General features: G+C 47.4%; 1 protein-coding gene across 2 annotated transcripts; it reads left to right on the top strand.

Annotated features, from left to right (window-relative positions):
- The first annotated feature begins 345 nt into the window (after positions 1–345).
- On the top strand, positions 346–14,090 carry SERPINA11 (serpin family A member 11). Of its 2 annotated transcripts, XM_019983963.2 has the most exons (6): positions 379–480; positions 2,673–2,792; positions 4,093–4,738; positions 6,827–7,100; positions 10,659–10,806; positions 13,746–14,090. In XM_019983963.2, exons 3-6 carry the CDS (start codon positions 4,096–4,098, stop codon positions 13,947–13,949), a joined length of 1,269 nt encoding a protein of 422 aa, XP_019839522.2. In that variant the 5' UTR covers positions 379–480; positions 2,673–2,792; positions 4,093–4,095; the 3' UTR covers positions 13,950–14,090. The 2 variants fall into 2 exon arrangements, with proteins under 2 accessions (XP_019839521.2, XP_019839522.2); XM_019983962.2 differs by lacking the exon at positions 2,673–2,792 and having other exon boundaries at positions 346–480.
- Positions 14,091–17,749: the final 3,659 nt, after the last annotated feature.

Raw genomic sequence — 17,749 nt, 5'->3', positions numbered from 1 at the left:
GCTTACCCTGGGGGAGGGGAGCATCTACCACCTGGCTCAGTTCCATTTAGCAGAGGGAGTCCATGAAGGATTTATTCAAGGTGTACTGGATGATGGTTTGATTTACACATATTGTGGAATGATCACCACAGTACGTGTAGTTAACATCTCATATTCAGAGTGATTCATAAAGGACACAACCCAGACACACAAAACCACCAGTAATGGGTCAGCAGCTGCCACGTCACGACCCCCTGACGTCACATCCATATGTGAATGTCTTCACTCACCAGGCCGGGTCCAGGATCTCAATTCACTCTGCTGGACAGGCCAGCAGGACGCAAACTATAAAGAAAACGTCACTTCCGGCCTTCATACCAGTTCTAGGAATTGACCTGACAAATATTAACTAGGCTGCCGTGATTGTCAAACACTATTTTCCTGCGGGTAGGAGGCGAGGCGGTGCTGAAGACCCAGGGCCCCCAGCCCAGGGACCTTGCTGTGAGTACCACGCTCGTGTCTGAAATGAAGGTGGGGATGACGGCACTCTCTTTCCCTCCCCTCTCCTCTCCCTCCCCCTGCTCACCGCCCCCCTCCCCCAACCAGTCCCTCCTTCTCACTTTGGCAGAGTAAATGGCAGAACTGAGTTCCCTGAAGGAAAAATGTGATGGTGTACTGCTTCTAAGCCTTGAAGCGGGAACTTCAGGTTTTAAACAACTTTTTATGAATAACTTGGCCTTTAAATTTCTTTTGAGAAACTCTCAGTATTTCTCACAGTTAGACAAGAAAACAGAGCAATACAACCCAAAGCAAAATGATCGCACGGTCGTAGCAACTTGATGGGACATTTTATTATATGAAAGAGGGATGCTTCAGGGCCCTGGTCTGGAATTTGACCCATGCTCCTGCCACTTGTGTCTGTCTGGCCTCGAGACTCAGTTTCCCCATGCGTACAACAGGGATAATATTACAGAGGTCTTAGGTTCTCATAAGGATTCCATGAAATGACATGAAGCAGTCTTCCTCCACTGGGGCACTGCTGGGATGTGGGGCAGACCGTGCTTCCTGGCTTGAGTCTATTCTAGCATTTCCAGAGCTTTCTCTCTCCCACTACACTGCAGTTGCATCTCCTTCTCCAGACTTTGAGATGATCCAAAATATCATCCCCGCTTTCGCACACATCCCTCCCACAGCATCTGAGAACAGGCTGGGAACTAGTGACCCAATACAGCTAATATCTCCATCTCCACCACAAAAGAAACGATAAATAGGGATACTACACCTAATTCATGGGATTCTTAATTTTCTTCTGAGATCTTTTGGGAAAAGGAATAAAGGAATAACTTTGGTGTAACTACATCCAGTCTCAGTAGAAAGGGGTGAAAATTAGCACTGCATGCTTCCTACATGCCAGGTGCTTTTATATTATATTATGTCTTACGATCCTTAAGCAACCCCACCCCCAGGGGGTAGGCATTGTCATTTGCATTTTGCAAATATCAACCAGCAGTTCAGAAAGCTTCCTTAACACAGTGCCACCCAGTGATTTAACTACAGAGCCTTGATTCAAACCCAGGCCCTCTGACTTACAGTTCAGTCCTTTGTGAAATAGAAACTCTGCAGGTCTGGGTGTCCTCAGGGTGCAATAAGTAGAAAATGGTAGTAAGTTCACTGGGATAAAAAGAATAAACTGGAAAAAGTTTTATTACAGCTGTATTTCTAATTTTATCCAGGGACAGTCCAATTTTTAAGCTGTTCTGTTTCCCAATATGAATGAGAATCATTACTAAGTGGGCCTGTTCAATTCAGTTCAGTTTAGTCACTCAGTCATGTCTGACTCTTTGCGACCCCATGGACCGCAGCATGCCAGGCCTCCCTGTCCATCACCAACTCCTGGAGCTTACTCAAATTCATGTCCGTTGAGTCAGTGATGCCACGTACTGAGCTGCAGTGGAGAGGTTAGGACATGGCCTTGGGGATCTGCCTGCAGTACTTTGACCAGCAAATGTGTTTCGACATAATCGATAGTGAGACTACATTCTTCCCTCCCAACAACTGGCCTTGGGGTTTAATGGGATTTTTAGGGCACCAGGTGCTATAAACCATCTGCAAAAATATGTAAATGGCCCAGAGATCGTTGGTTTGAGTGAAAGGCATTAAAGGTGCTGATTAACAACGTACTGATCAGAGATATATCTTTTGTTACTGAAACATTATTGACCAGAGTCATTTCAATATTCACTTATATAACAAAACACCAGCAATAGGATTTGGTTTCTGCAAAATCCCCTGGTCAATAGTGTGTTAAAACATAAAATATATCAGGATAGACAAACGAAGATGGGGTGGTGAGCTGTGGATGGCCGCTGTGGCATGGGACAACAGAAGGGTCAGTCTTGAAAGGAGCAAGGGGATGGGACTTCTTACCGAGGACAGCAAGGTGGGGGTGGGGGGGTGCTGAGTGCATGCTCTGTGTGGATGTGGGGACGTGTGTGTGATAAGCCTTCACCCCGAGCTGATGCTGCACTCCTCACCCTGAAGCACTTTGACCCCCTAGGGGTGGCATGAAGGCTCTTCTGGCCACTTCATATTAATAGACTGATATTAATGATGTTATGATACTATGGATGATATTAATGGAGTCACATCAATGAGCTCCTTAAAGCGCAGGAGCTATTGTATTTGTTTCCTAGGCTGCATTAACAACCTTTCACAAACTGGGTGGCTTACACAACAGAAACGGATTCTCACAGTTCTGAGGACAAGAAATCCAAGATCAAGGTGTCAGCAAGGCTGGGTCCTGAGGCTCCAAGGTGGGAGTCTGCTCCAGGCTGCTCTCTTTGCTCCTATAATCTTAGGTGTTCCTTGGCTTGTAGAATCATCACCCTGATTGATCTCTGCCTTCATCCTTACATCTCCTTCTCCCTGTGTGTGTCCCTGTGTTCAGTTCCCCTTTTTATAAGGACATCAGTTATATAGATTAGGGCCCATGCAACCATTCATATAGATTAGAGCTTCAGAGACATAAGAGACGCAGGTTCGATCCCTGGGTCAGAAAGATTCCCCTGGAGGAGGACATGGCAACCCACTCTAGTATTCTTGCCTGGAGAATCCCATGGACAGAGGAGCCTAGCGGGCCACAGCCTATAGGGTTGCAAAGAGTCAGACATGACTGAAGCCAACTTAGCCTGAATGCACACAACCTCATATTAACTAATTACAACTCAATGACTCTATTTCCCAACAAGACCACTTTCTGATATGCTGAGGATTAGGACTTCAACATTTGAATTTGTGGGTGGGAGACTCAATTCAGCAGATGTCTTTCCTAAATCTCTCCATCAGTTAAGATAGAGGTTTCAGCCCCTGCAAGTGACAAGAGCTACTGGAGATAACAGAGATGGAGTAAATCTCTCTCCTCTCCCCCAACCCCCGGGCCCCATTCATCCTGTGGCTTTGCCCCGCCTCATGAGCTGCCCTCATCCATAAGGTCTCTGAGGCCGATTGTCACATCCACACTCCAGCTCATGGAGACCAGAAGAGTAGAGGGCATGCCTCCTTCTGGGACAGCCTGGCCAGGAGGTTCATGCAGCATCTTACCCCTCCAGTAGGCAAGATGCTAGTTAAAGGTCACACCCAAGTGCAGGGGAGGCCAGCATCCCTCCTGTCACAGTGTCCTGACTTTTGTCCTATACTGTTGAGGGTCACCCCAGTCTTTGAAAGTTAATGAATGATTGAAAGAATGACTAGAAAGTAGAAAGAAAAAGGAAAGAAGGGAAGGAAGGAAGAAGGAAGGAAGGCAGGGAGAAGGAAGGCAAAGGGTAAAGACCATGGAAGTTGTTGGGGTTTATTTTGGGGAGGGGGAAGGGGGGTTAATCGTTCAGAAAAATCAACAAAATGTTATAGATGAATATGTACATAAAGCTGAGAAGGGGCTCCTGCTGTGACTGAAGCCCTGGGGGAAAGTGTCTGGAGCCAGCTTGCTCACTCCCTCCTCACCCTCTGCAGTGCCCCACTTGACATCTCTGTGGGATCCAGCCTGGATGTGGGTTTACTGTGTAAACACGAGGCTGTTTATGAAGAAGGATGACGTGTTCCCCATCTTGTTTTCAGAGGATGGGGCCAGCATGGCTGTGGCTGCTGGGAGCTGGGATCCTGGCCTCTGTCCACTGTCAGCCCCTTCCTGCCCATGGAGATAAGAGCCTGAGGGTGCCTGAAGCCCCGCGTGGTCAGCTCTCAGAGTCCCTCCCCGCCTACCAGAAAATCACACCCACCCTTACCAGCTTCGCTTTGCGTCTGTACAAGCAGCTGGCAGCAGAAACCCCAGGAAACATCTTCTTCTCCCCAGTGAGCCTCTCCAGCACCCTGGCCCTGCTCTCTCTGGGGGTGCAAGCTAATACCCGGACTCAGATCCTGGAGGGCCTTGGCTTCAACCTCACCGAGACCCCAGAAGCCGACATCCACCGGGGTTTCCAGAGCCTCATCCACACCCTTGACCTACCCAGCCCCAAATTGGAACTGAAACTAGGCAACTCTCTGTTCCTGGACACACAGCTGAAGCCTCAGCAGCACATTTTGGACAACATCAGGGAGCTGTATGGAGTTTTTGCCTTTTCTGCCAACTTCACAAACTCTGATGCAACTAGGAAGCAGATTAATGGCTACGTGAGCAGGCAAACGTACGGGCAGGTCGTGGACTGCCTGGAGGAGTTCACCCCAGACACGCTCATGGTTCTCTTGAATTATATGTTCTTTAAAGGTGAGGACTGGCTCAGGCTCCTCCGTCTCCAACCCTGCCCCTAAAAGGCACCTATCTAAAAGTTTATAGCTGTATCTTCTGGAAGTTACCTCCCTATATTTAAATACTGGTCTTATCTGTTTTTATTGTTGTTTAGTCACTAAGTCATGTCTGATTTCTTGCCACTCCATGGGCTGTAGGCTTCCAGGATCCTCTGTCCATGGGATTTCCTAAGCAAGAATACTGGTATAGGTTGCCATTTCCATCTGCAGTGGATCTTCCCAACCCAGGGATTTAACCTGCGTCTCCTGGATTGGCAGGTGAACTCTTTACCACTGAGTCACCAGAGAAGCCTTGGTCTTATATCACTACTTCTTAATTTATCAATATTTGATTTCTTTTGCCATGTTTCTTTCTGTTCTACTTTTACTCTGATTTTTTAATACAATTTACAGTTAATCTTACTTTTCTATTAGTAATTCACTATTAGGGAAATATTTTATGTTTTATATTATTGCCTATTTCAAACCTACAGAAATATGTAGAAAATTACATAAAAACCTCCATGTACCTAGAATTAACACATGCTAACATTTTGCCATTCACTTCAGGTTTTTTTTTAAAGTAATATTGCAGAGACATTCAATTCCTTCTTAATCCTTCCCTGGTCCCATTTTCCTCCTTCCATCCCTCCCTAAAGGCAACCAGTATCCTAGGGTTGGTGTGTATTCCTCACATCCTTGGGTTTGCACCATTAGGGTCTGAGTCTAAATCATTATTGGTTCTCCTGAGTCTGACACAGGTTTAAGTATGTGTTCAGGTTAAGGACATTTGCTGAATGAATGATTTTCAAGGTAAACTTTGGCTTTATGTTTAAGGCCTCTAGGAATGTTATTCATTCATTCAAAAGCATACATTAAGTACTAACTATATCACAAGGACTTTCATTACCTTTTGGGGAAATCTGCTGGAGACAGTTTCAATCCCTGGGTTTGGAAGATTCCCTGGAGAAGGAAATGGTAAGCCACTCCAATATTCTTGCCTGGGAAATCCCATTCACAGAGGAGCCTGGTGGGTTACAGTCCACAGGGTTACAAAAAGTTGGACACGACTTGGCAACCACACAACAACAATATGAATAAGACAGAGTTTTCTCATTCTTGTGGAGGCCACAGTCCCATGTGAGTTGTCAGTAAGAAAAAGCACAACTACAACTCAGTAGGAAAGTGATACTCTTCTGAATAGATACGAGTGCACTGGAGTTCTTGGAAGATATAATTTTCCAGATTCAAAGAGCGAGGGAAGGCTTCTCGGAAGAGAAGTCATCTAAGCTAAGACACACAGGATGAGTTAGACATACTCAGGCAAAGAGGCTATGGGAGAAATGAATGGAAGAGGGTTCAGGTTGAAATACACTATGTGCAAAGGTCCAAGGAAAAGAGTTACCGTTACATTTTCAAGAAAGAAACAAATTTAATTAGACTGGTGCAAGTTCAGTCTGGCTACAATCTGGAAAATGATTTGGAGGAGAATAAGGGTAGAACAGGGCTTCCCTGGTGGCTCAGAGGTTAAAGCATCTGCCTGCAATGCGGGAGACGTGGGTTCAATCCCTAGATCAGGAAGATCCCCTAGAGAAGGAAATGGCAACCCACTCCAGTATTCTTGCCTGGAAAATCCCATGGATGGAGGAGCCTGGTGGGCTACAGTCCACGGGGTCGCAAAGAGTCAGACACGACTGAGCTACTTCACTTAAGGGTAGAACAAAGACAACTTAGGAGGTTCCTGAAATGGTTCAAAGTCAGATGGTGGCTTCAAATAAAGTGGTAACTTTGGAGACAGAATCAGCAATACTTGGTCATGGATTGGGGGTGGGCATGAAGGACAGGATGAGCCAGCCCCCTCCCCCATCACCAAGACCAGTGTTTTCAGGAGGTCAAGTCAGGAGATGATTGTGGGTGGAGATGGTAAGTAGAAAGAAACAAAGTACTGCACACGTGGACAGGACTGTGAGAGATCCTGCATCTCTAACCAGTGCAGCTTAGTGTATGTCTCCCCAGGCTTGCCCTTCTAGAATGTCTTCTCATGGTTGTGTGGGTTTTTTGTCCTAAGCCAAGTGGAAGCATCCTTTCAATCGTTACCAGACCCAGAAGCAAGAGAGCTTCTTTGTGGATGGGAGGACCTCTCTCCGCATCCCCATGATGCACCAGAAGGAAATGCACAGGTTCCTCTATGACCAGGAGGTGGCCTGCACTGTCCTGCAGCTGGAATACAGTGGAAATGCCCAGGCCCTGCTGATCCTCCCTGACCCAGGGAAGATGGCACAGGTGGAGGCCGCTTTGCAGCCAGAGACCCTGAAGAAATGGGATAAACTGCTCCTCCCCAGGTAAGTGCCAGAGCGGAAGGACTCTGGCTGACTTTATATGAGAAACCAGCAGGTCTTGATCAACTCCAGTTGCAAGATCCTAAGCCCTAGCCTGGCTCTCTGCACTGTCAGTTAACCAACTACGTGATCTTGGGCAATTCTTGCCATGTAGGTCTCAGTTCTTAGTCGCTCAGTCATGTCCAGCTCTTTGTGACCCCATGGACTGTAGCCCACCAGGCTCTTCTGTCCATGGAATTCTCCGGGCAAGAATACTGGAGTGGGTTGCCATGCCCTTCTCCAGGATGTGGGTCTCAAATTTTCTCAAATGTAAAATGGGGCCATTATAACCACCACACTGGGTTGCTTGGAGGATTAATCAAATTAATATGTATAGAATATGAGAGTGGTACCTGGTGCAGGAGAAGGGCTCCCCGGGCATTAATCATGTTTACCCCTTCCTTGTGGCTCAGACGGTAAAGCATCTGCCTACAATGCGGGAGACCCGGAAGTTCCCCTGGAGAAGGAAATGGCAACCCACTCCAGTATTCTTGCCTGGAAAATCCCATGGACGGAGGAGTCCAGTAGGCTACAGTCCATGACGTTGCAAAGAGTCGGACATGACTGAGCGACTTCACTTCACTTCACTTCTTCACCCCTTTCTGGACATCTTTCTGCTTTTCCTCTTGTCTTTTTCTCCAGATAATAATTTACTACCAGAAGACAGCTAAGTCTACATAACAAATCAGATCAAGGACAATTATCCAATATTAAGAATAATTATGATTCACAAGAACAGTGGGTATTTCTTAAGAGTGGCTCTGTTTTAGTTAAAACATTCCTTAAAGAACCTAAATACCAAGAAGAACATTGTAAAAATAAAAATGCCGATCGCCAGTTTGGGAAAACTCTACCTATCCGCTTCCCTCTCACTTGCTTTTTGGTTTGTGGTTTTTCTCATAGTGGTTTTAGCCTTTTCTGGTTTCCCTAGACCACATACTCCAACTAACCCATTCTTGAGATGTTATCTTCTTTTATGGGGTACTCTGGATAAAACCTGGCCTCAAGTTCTAATTACCTCTTGCTGCATAACGATCCACCCCCAAAAGAATAGCTTGAAAAACACCCATCTAGTATCTCTCTTGATTCTGCGGGTGGACTGGGTTCAGCTGGGCGGTTCTCACTTGGGTCTCTCATAGACAGAGTCAGATAGTGGCCAGAAGTGGAGCATTGAAGTTTCCTCCACTTGGATGTCTAGAGCCTGGGCTGACTGGCTGGCTAAGCTAAGAGCTTAGCAGGCATCTGTCTCTCTCCATGTAGCATCTCCATGAGGCTAGCTTGGGCTTCTGCACAGCAGCTCAGCACAGTTGATATTGCTATAAGACAGCTCAAGGATCCAAGAGGGAGCATTCTGAAAGGCAGGAGGTGAAGGCTCCCGCTCTTTTAAGGCCTGGTTTCAGAAGTTAGCCAATGTCATTTCTGCCATATTCTATTGGTCAGAACATTCACTGGCTTCAAAGGGGTGGGGTATAGACTAAACCTCTTAAATCCACCATCACTACTTGATAGGTGTCAGTCACCTTCATCCCCATGGGAGCCTTCTCTCAGCACCCCAGTGGCACAGGTACCAAGGATAGAGAAACAGTGTTTTGTGTTTGGGTAGAGATTCAAGTACCAAATAAAAGATACAGGTCAAGGACACAGGCCAGGATTTAGGGTATTATTCCTGTTGTCTGTGACTCTACACAGCTCTGGTCAGTTTGACTCTAGCCCCATATTCTCAAGCTCCCTTGGGATGAACCTGCCCTTTCCCCCATCACAGGAGGAAGTACCATAGAATCTTCTAGACCAGGAGATTTTTTTTTTTCTTAAGAAGGGTCTGTTTTGACCTCCCACTTTGACCTTCAAAGATCAAAACCAACCCAGGTTATTTATCTAAACCTCAGTTGTTCCCTGATACCATGTGTTGTGCTAGAGAGTCACAATATCACGGTGGCATTTGAATGGGCTTCCAGACATGGAAAATTCAAGCTGCCAGGTTTCCCTTTCGGAGAAGGCAATGGCACACCACTCCAGTACTCTTGCCTGGAAAATCCCATGGATGGAGGAGCCTGGTTGGCTGCAGTCCATTGGGGTCACTAGGAGTCAGACACGACTGAGTGACTTCACTTTCACTTTTCACTTTCACGCATTGGAGAAGGAAATGGCAACCCACTCCAGTGTTCTTGCCTGGAGAATCCCAGGGACGGGGGAGCCTGGTGGGCTGCTGTCTCTGGGGTCGCACAGAGTCAGACACGACTGAAGCGACTTAGCAGCAGCAGGTTTCCCTTTATTCAGCTATGAGAAAGGCTGGTCTGCCCAGGGGAACTGTGCTTTCTGATAACTCCATTTCTTTATTTACATTGATTGAACACCTACTCTTATGTTGGGCTCTCTAAAAGACACCCCTCAGCTAGGCTGTACTCAAACCCCACTCTATGGCGGGACCTGCCTTCCAAAGGCTGCCTATGAAATTGTGTCTGGTAGGCTCAAAAATTGGCCAATGTAATTTCTGCCATACCCTATTGCTTTCTGTCCTCCACATTTGTTTCCTTTTTATCACGGTTCAACTCACCGACTTCCCACTACCTCCCACTTCAGTTAGACATCTGTACCCTCATATTGGCCTAGGAGTTAAACCAATAAAAAATTGAATTAGCATCTCTAATTTGAATTTATTTGAGGCACAAGTTGCCAAGCTGGCTGGTAACTAAACCAAGCTTGCAGGTGTCATGACAACTGTCAAACAATAATTTCAGAGATGAATAATCCCAGGAAGAAAGGGACAGAATTCTGTGGGTCAAAGGAAACTTGTGAATATCAGATCAGATCAGTCGCTCAGTCGTGTCCGACTCTTTGCGACCCCATGAATCGCAGCACGCCAGGCCTCCCTGTCCATCACCAACTCCCGGAGTTCACTCAGACTCACGTCCATCGAGTCAGTGATGCCATCCAGGAATAAGACAATCTGATGGCAAAGGCATGGCAGTAACAGGAGAGAGTTACTCTGGATTCATGACGTCACTTCACAGGCAAGGTCTCTCATCAGATCTTCAACACCCCCTGAAGTCCAGATAGGTTAGAGATGGTGTAACTTTATTAAGGGGTTGCCAGTAGATAGGTTTAGGATATAGTTCAGAAACTGAGCCAACAGAACTTGCTCATGAATCAGATATGGAGGTGGGGCAATGTTAACAGCATTTACCTTCCATAGTTACTCTGTGACTTTAATCAGCAAAGCCTTGGAAACCTAACCCAATGTCCAGCACCTAGAAAGTCCTCCAGAAATGTGACAAAGATGAACACCTATGGCTGTGCCAGGAGTCTTCTTAGATCCAGACAAGATACTCTGTGTGGTCTGAAGAAAAGGGGTTTCTGGATTGTGGGATGTTCTGGCATAGTAGGTGGTATCATGAGAAGCCTGATTCCCCACCCCGCCCTGGGGAGCATGTCTCCCTCCCAAAGCTCAGGCTTCTCACACAGAGGGCAAGAGCAGCCTGTATAATGAGACAGCAGTGCTTCTCCATCTGATTCTCTCCCCAGCCTGCTGGATTTGCACCTGCCAAAGTTTTCCATTTCTGGAACATATAACCTGGAAGAGATACTTCCCCACATTGGTCTCACTGGCTTATTCAACTCAGAAGCTGACTACTCAGGAATCACTGGGCAGCTCAACAGAACCATCTCCAGGGTAAGGTGGTGTATGTGGGTGTGTGTGTTGGCTGGGAGGAGGAGGGTATGTTCTCCTTTGACATAAGGTTCATTTGAAAGTCAAGTGCTCCTTTTTTTCTTTTCTGGTTCCTTAATATCACAATCTTTAAGGCTTCTTTTCACTGGCAGCTCTCTTTTTACTCCCCTTTCTTCTAGACTTCTATGTTTTTCAAAGAAGCAACAGAGTCTTGAATAGAGTAGGCGCCCATCCACGGAGCCAGAATTGCCCCAGGAGTGGGACCAGTCTTCTTTTTATCCTTTAAACTTCCTCCAAAGGCAGCCAGTGAGATTCTATCTACCTTTGTTACAACTGTAGAGAGTAGTGGGCATGAACAGGAAGTGTATCCATCAGCTTTGCTATAGTAACAAACAATCCCCAAATCTCAGTGTCTTCTTGTAACAGAGGTTTATGTCATTCATGTGACATATCAGAGGTGTATCACTACATCTCACTACAAATCTACTTCGCATGTCTTCTTCATTCTAGAATGTAGGTTAAAAGAGAGGCTTCTATGTGGGACATGCCATTCTCATTGCAGTGGGGAAAAACAGAGAAAACATGCAATGTCTCTTAGCACTTCTCCTCACTCATGGCCTCTGTCAAGGCCACTCATTGACTAAGACGAATCTCACAGTTAAGACAGCCGTCAGTGGGGTGGGCTCATATTCTCTTGCAGGAAGCACTGCAGGCCACAGGCATGGGCGGGGGCTGATGACAGCCTACAGGAAGGGAGAGTTCGTATTTGAGAAGAAGAATGCAATTTTCCATAAGAGGGAAGACCAGAAAGACCCTTCTGTTCTTCCATTACCTTCCTAAGATAAGAGTCATTAATTATCAGTTTAGTCTTTGCTAGGAATTTCATAAAGAAAGTATACTGTCTTCAATTTCGGAAAGAGCAGCTGAGATTTGGAACATGAAACTAGGGAACAGCGACAGGGTTCTGAGTGTGTGTGTGTGTGTGTGTGTGTGTGTGTGTGTGTGTACCTGCCCATCATGGAGAAAGCAAACAAGAGGAAAAAGGAATAATTTAATCTTTTAAAGGATTTAATTTATGGTAACCTTCGCTGTTAGATTTATCTCTTTACAGATCTTTTTAGAAACGAAAGAGATTGTCAAGGCCAACATTTTCAATTGAATTAAATTTAAAGCCTCAGAAACCTTCCTAAGGAGTTGTGTGAAAATGAAGTTTTAAAGGGCTTCCCAGGTGGCACTAGTGGTAAAGAACCTGCTTGCCAATGCAGGAGACATAAAAGATGCGAGTTCAGCTCCTGGGTTGGGAAGATCCCCTGGAGGAGACAATGGCAACCCACTCCAGTATTGTTGCCTGAACAGTCCCATGGACAGTGGAGCCTGGCGGGCTACAGCCCATAGGGTTGCAAAGAGTCTGACATGACTTAGCATGACTTCCCTGGTGGCTCAGATGGTAAAGCGTCTGTTTATAATGCAGAAGACCCGAGTTCGATCCCTGGGTCAGGAAGATCCCCTGGAAAAGGAAATGGCAATCCACTCCAGTACTATTGCCTGGAAAATCCCATGGACAGAGGAGCCTGGTAGACTACAGTCCATGGGGTCGCAAAGAGTCAGACACGACTGAGCGACTTCACTTTCACAAGGTTTTAAAAGAGCAGAATTCTTTTTTTTTAATTAATTGGTTTATTTTAATTGGAGGCTAATTATTTTACAGTATTGTGGTGGTTTTCACCATACGTTGACATGTTTCAGCCATGGGTGCACATTTGTCCCCCGATCCTGAAAACCCTTCCCACCTCCCTCCCCATCTCATCCCTCTGGGTTGTCCCTCTGGGTTGTCCCAGAGCACCAATTTTGAGCACCCTGCTTCATGCATCGAACTTGCACTGGTCATCTAATTTACATATGGTAATATACATGTTTCAAAGCTATTCTTTCAAATCATCCCACCCTCACCTTCTCCCACATAGTCCAAAAGTTTTCTTTACATCTTTACTATCTTTCTAAATTCCATATATATGTGTTAATATACTGTATCGGTGTTTCTCTTTCTGACTGACTTTATATAACAGGCTCGTTTCATCCACCTCATTAGTACTGACTCAATGTGTTCTTTTTTATAGCTGAGTAATATTCCATTGTGTATACGTACCACAACTTCCTTATCCATTCATCTGCCGATGGACATCTAGGTTGCTTCCATGTCCTGGCTATTGTAAACAGTGAAGAGCAGAATTCTTTTCACGGAGGCCAGTAGGGGGCTTGGCACTTCAGACAACCTGGTTTTGCTGAGCTCATTTTGGAAACCATTGACTTAGGTGGAGCAGACCATTTTAACAATGAGGAAACTGAGACTTGGCAAGAACAAGTGCAGCTCTTAACAGAAAATGAGTCTCCAGCTTGTGCCACGTACACCCGACTGCTTGGGAAATGCTCCTAAGAGTCGCTGTTGGCTTTTTACAGACTGGTGCATGCCTGAGCAGGCTTCCCAGGTGGTCCACTGGTAAAGAATCCACCTGCCAATGCAGAAGATGCAGGATACATGGGTTCTATCCCTGGATTAGGAAGATCTCCTGGAGAAGGAAATGGCAACCCCCTCCAGTACTCTTGCCTGGAAAACCCCATGGACAGAAGATCCTGGTGGGCTATAGGCCATGGGGTTGGACATGACTGAGCAAATATACATGCTCGTGCAGCCCTCAGCCCCGTTCAGGCCTATCTGTCTCTCCTTCAAAGAGCAAACAGCATGGCCAGGGTGACACCCCAGGAGATGATGGAGGTAGAGAAACATGTGAAGGAAGGAAATGAAATAAAGGCCGGAGTTGCTTCCTGGGAGGGCGGGGCCTGAGTGGGGTAACTCCGCCTCCATCTCCCTGTGCTGCACGAAGTGGCCTCGCCCCCTTGAAGCGCACTGACCCCGTGCTGTCTCTGCCCCTCTACTCTCCTAGGTGTCACACAAGGCGACAGTGGACGTGAGTGAGCGGGGAACCGAGGCGGCTGTGGCCTCCAGCCTCCTCTCCCAGCCTCGGTCTCTGAACGCGACATCGGCCCCACACGCCGGTTTTAACCGGCCTTTCCTCCTGCTCCTTTGGGAGGTGACCACCGAGAGCCCACTCTTCCTGGGAAAAGTTGTCAACCCAGCTGCTGGGTGACCATTGTGGGAGGCCAGGGGGTGTCTTGTCCGTTTTTAAAAAAACAGGAGGGCCAGCACCAACCTCCATCTCAGGGCTGCTGTGAGGACCAGTGAATCAGTGTGCAAAGATGCTAATAAAGTTGACCCTGGGTTTTGTGAACAGTGAGGAGTGATGCTTACAAAAGGGGGTTGAGCACCCAGAGCAGGGGTCAGTCATTCACTCTACTGTCTCTTCCAATCTGGAGTCAGCTGTGGCTAGAAAGTTGGCGATGAGAACAGCCTTCGGTTATAGCCTCCCTGGAGTCATCCACCAATGCTGCTACCACAGCTGATCCTTCCTGAGTGTCCTTTGGGCAAAAGTCCTAAGAAAAGGCGCAAAGGACGTCAGGAGGAGTAAGTGAATCTCTGGCTGCTTGGTGACCCATCTTGGCTGTATAGCAAAGTGATGTCTACCTGAAATATCATTGCCTGGATGTCAGAAGGTAGTTCACTTTGAGGGGAGACTGAAGCAGGGCAGGATCTGTAAGCCATGTTCTATGAAAAGAAGGGGGTGCGAGGATGGGCCAATGAAATAAAATCCAGAAACAGAGGTCAAGTGTCCAAGGACAACTCCAGATCAAAGAAAGTGGAAAAATCAATATGGCGTGGTGAGACAGTGGGCTTATGGTGCAATCTTGATCAGTGGGATGAATTTGCATCTAAGCAATGATGCATCCTTTTGGGGGTCAGCAGGCCCACTCCCACCAGTGTGTGCCTCCAGTCTTAAAAAGGCATCTGTCTGGAAGTAGTGGGGAAACTCAGAAATGCCAACACAGCTGCATGTATGTACCATGAATGTGACAATACACATTGTCACAATGTGGGGACAATACAATCCCCACAATGAAGTTGGTCCCTAGAGGGTGACTGTGGATGGTACATGTCTAGGAAAAAGCTGTACCAACAAGAGCAAGTGGTAGAACTCCCCCACCCTCATCCCGAGGAGGTAAGACTTGAATTGGATCTTGAAAGCCAGGGAAGCCTGAAATAAAGAGAAAGAGGGTAAGATAGTCCAGGAGAGGATGGAGGAGATGTGTTATGGGCAAAGACCACCAGAGAAAAGAAAGGAAAATGTATGTTCTGAGAAAAGAAGAGAAGACCAGCTTCATAGCAATAGAAGGCTTGCATAGGATCACAGGAGAGTCACGCTGGAGAGGGATATGAAGTTAAATGTTGGAGGCTTTGGTTGCCGGGGTAAAGGGTGTGAACTCTGTTTTGTCCACAGCGGGGAGTGGCTGTACAAGTGTGTAAGCAGATGTGGGTGTGGACGAAGCAGTGATTGGAGACTCCTGACAGGTGGGTGTGGATGAGACCAGGTGTGGTGAAGCCAGTGTGAGGGCTCAGCCAGAACAGGCATTGCACTAAGTCCACTCCCACCTCGTGCCCTGTCCTGGCCCATCCCACCTCCTGCCTCCGCCAGGCCGCCAGCACACGTGACCCCATGTCCAAACAGCCCCCTTGGGCCCTCTGCACCCCTCCCCTCCTTGCCCTGCCTGCCTATGTGGACCATACTTCTCTTATTAGAAAGGAGGGGATCCCAGGAGGCCCGCCTTGTGTCCTGGCAAGCTGCCAAGCACAAAACCTCTCTGTTGCTTTGAACTAAAAATTGAATAAGAGTTAACCTTCAAAAGCTTGAAGAGCTGCCCAAATCCTCTTCAACACTGGAATTTGCTCTTGCAGAAACAAAAAAAAAAATTGTTTTAAGTTAAAAAAATTAAAGTGTGCAGGTAGGTGGCCACCACGTGCGCTACATGCACCGCTATGGCGGTGAACACAGGCACTGCCTCAACACAGATTTACTGAACACCTACTATGTGCTATGTGCCGGGCACTGTTAGGCACCGGGAACAGGGCAGTGAGAAAAGCAGACAATAAGCCCTGCCCTCATGGGGCTTACATTCCAGTGGCGGAAAGGAAACAGGTAAATAAAATAAACACTAGAGCAGAGGGTCCAACCTCCAGGATCTAATGCCTTCTGATCTGAGGTGGAGCCAGCAATAATCCTAGAAGCAAAGTGCAAATCTAATGTGCTTGAAACCATCCTGGGCACCACGAAACTTTATCTTCCACAAAACCGGTCCCTGGTACCAAAAAGTTTGGGGACCGCTGCCCTAGAGAGAGACAGCAGTGAGGATGAGTTCTCTGTGGATGAGAATGTACCCAGGAAAGTCTGATGCACGTGAAGGACGCTTGATGGTGACTGAGCAGAGCACCCAGGGATGAAGCTGAATTTCAGCAGAATGTGTTGTGTGCTCCCTTTTAGCCTTCCTACCCAGGAAATTACAGGTGGAATCCAATCCTGTCTACTGGAGAAGAGGCTCTGAATTGAGACCAAGGTGGCCAGGAGGTCTAGAGATATTAACTCTCTGCTCCAGCCTAGGCATGGTGATCACAGAACCATTGACCAACCTTTCAAGTCTCCCTCTCTGTGTCCAGTGCTCACTATGCATTCAGTACTATGGATTAAACAGCATTATAGGCAATTGACAGATATCAATAAATTTATTAGTTGCCCCCCTGAAATCATGAGAAGTAGTTCTGCTCTGCGACCCTCTTCCAGGTAGGGAAACTGAGGCATGGTTTGCTAGCCCAAGGCAGAGCCTGGAGTTGAACCAGGCTGTCCAGCTCCAGAGTCCATATGCTTCACCTCTAGGGCACACCTTCTGGACTTCCCCGGTGGCTCAGACGGTAAAGCGTCTGCCTACAATGTGGGAGACCTGGGTTCGATCCCTGGGTCAGGAAGATCCCCTGGAGAAGGAAATGGCAACCCACTCCAGTACTCTTGCCTGGAAAATCCCTGGGATGGAGGAGCCTGGTGGGCTACAGTCCATGGGTTCACAAAGAGTCTGACACAACTGAGCAACTTCACTTCACTTTCACCTGCCAGGAGAACAACTCAAAAGTCACCCAAACACACCTCCTTGGCTCCAATACTGCAAGGACCTAGGCTGGAGAAGGGAAGGAGGGGGAAAGCCGGTGAGCAGGAGCCCTTGGGGGAGACGTTACAGGAAAAGACCCAGAAGCATGCCTGGAGGACAGAGACGTGCCCTTTCATCTGTTTAGAGCCATTCCTGAGTCGGGGACTGATACAAAGGAAGCAGTGAAACACGTTTACCAATGGAACGGTGTGAGGCGGGAGGTATGCCACCTAGTGACATTTTGAGGCAAAGCCTCAGAGGTGAGAAGGAAACAGCCTGATGAAGGGCGTGGTGTGAGGGACATGGGACACAGTCCCATGGGAGGGTTTAGTGGGAGGGAACCCACTCCCTTTCAAGCTGGGCAGACAGCCCACTCTCTCTCCTGTCTTCTCTTTTCACCTTTCCTGGGGAGACCAGTTGAGGCAGACTTCTGGACATGAGTGAATTCTTGCTACCTCCCACTGGCTGGACAACCTCGGACAAGATGCTTGATCTGTCTGTGCCTCAGCATCTTGGCCACAATGGAAAACACAAAACCCAATGTACAGGGCTTCCCTGGTGGCTCAGTGCTAGAGAATCTGCCTGCCAATGCAGGAGACATGGGTTTGACCCCTGATCCAAGAAGATCCCACTTGCCGTGGAGCAACTAATCCCATTTGCCATAACTACTGAGTCTGTGCTCTAGACTCCGGGAGCTGCAACTGCTGAGCCCATGTGCCTCAACTACTGAAGCCCGTGCACTCTAGACCCTGTGCTCTGCAACAGGAAAAGTCACCACAATGAGAAACCCACACACCACAATGAACAGTAACCCTGGCTCAGGGCACCTAGAGAAAAGCTCATGCAGCAGCAAAGACCCAGC

The sequence above is a fragment of the Bos indicus genome, chromosome 21 (assembly GCF_029378745.1).
Source record: "Bos indicus isolate NIAB-ARS_2022 breed Sahiwal x Tharparkar chromosome 21, NIAB-ARS_B.indTharparkar_mat_pri_1.0, whole genome shotgun sequence".
NCBI classification, from domain to species: Eukaryota; Metazoa; Chordata; class Mammalia; order Artiodactyla; family Bovidae; genus Bos; species Bos indicus.
This window is presented reverse-complemented; position numbering and strand designations above follow the sequence as displayed.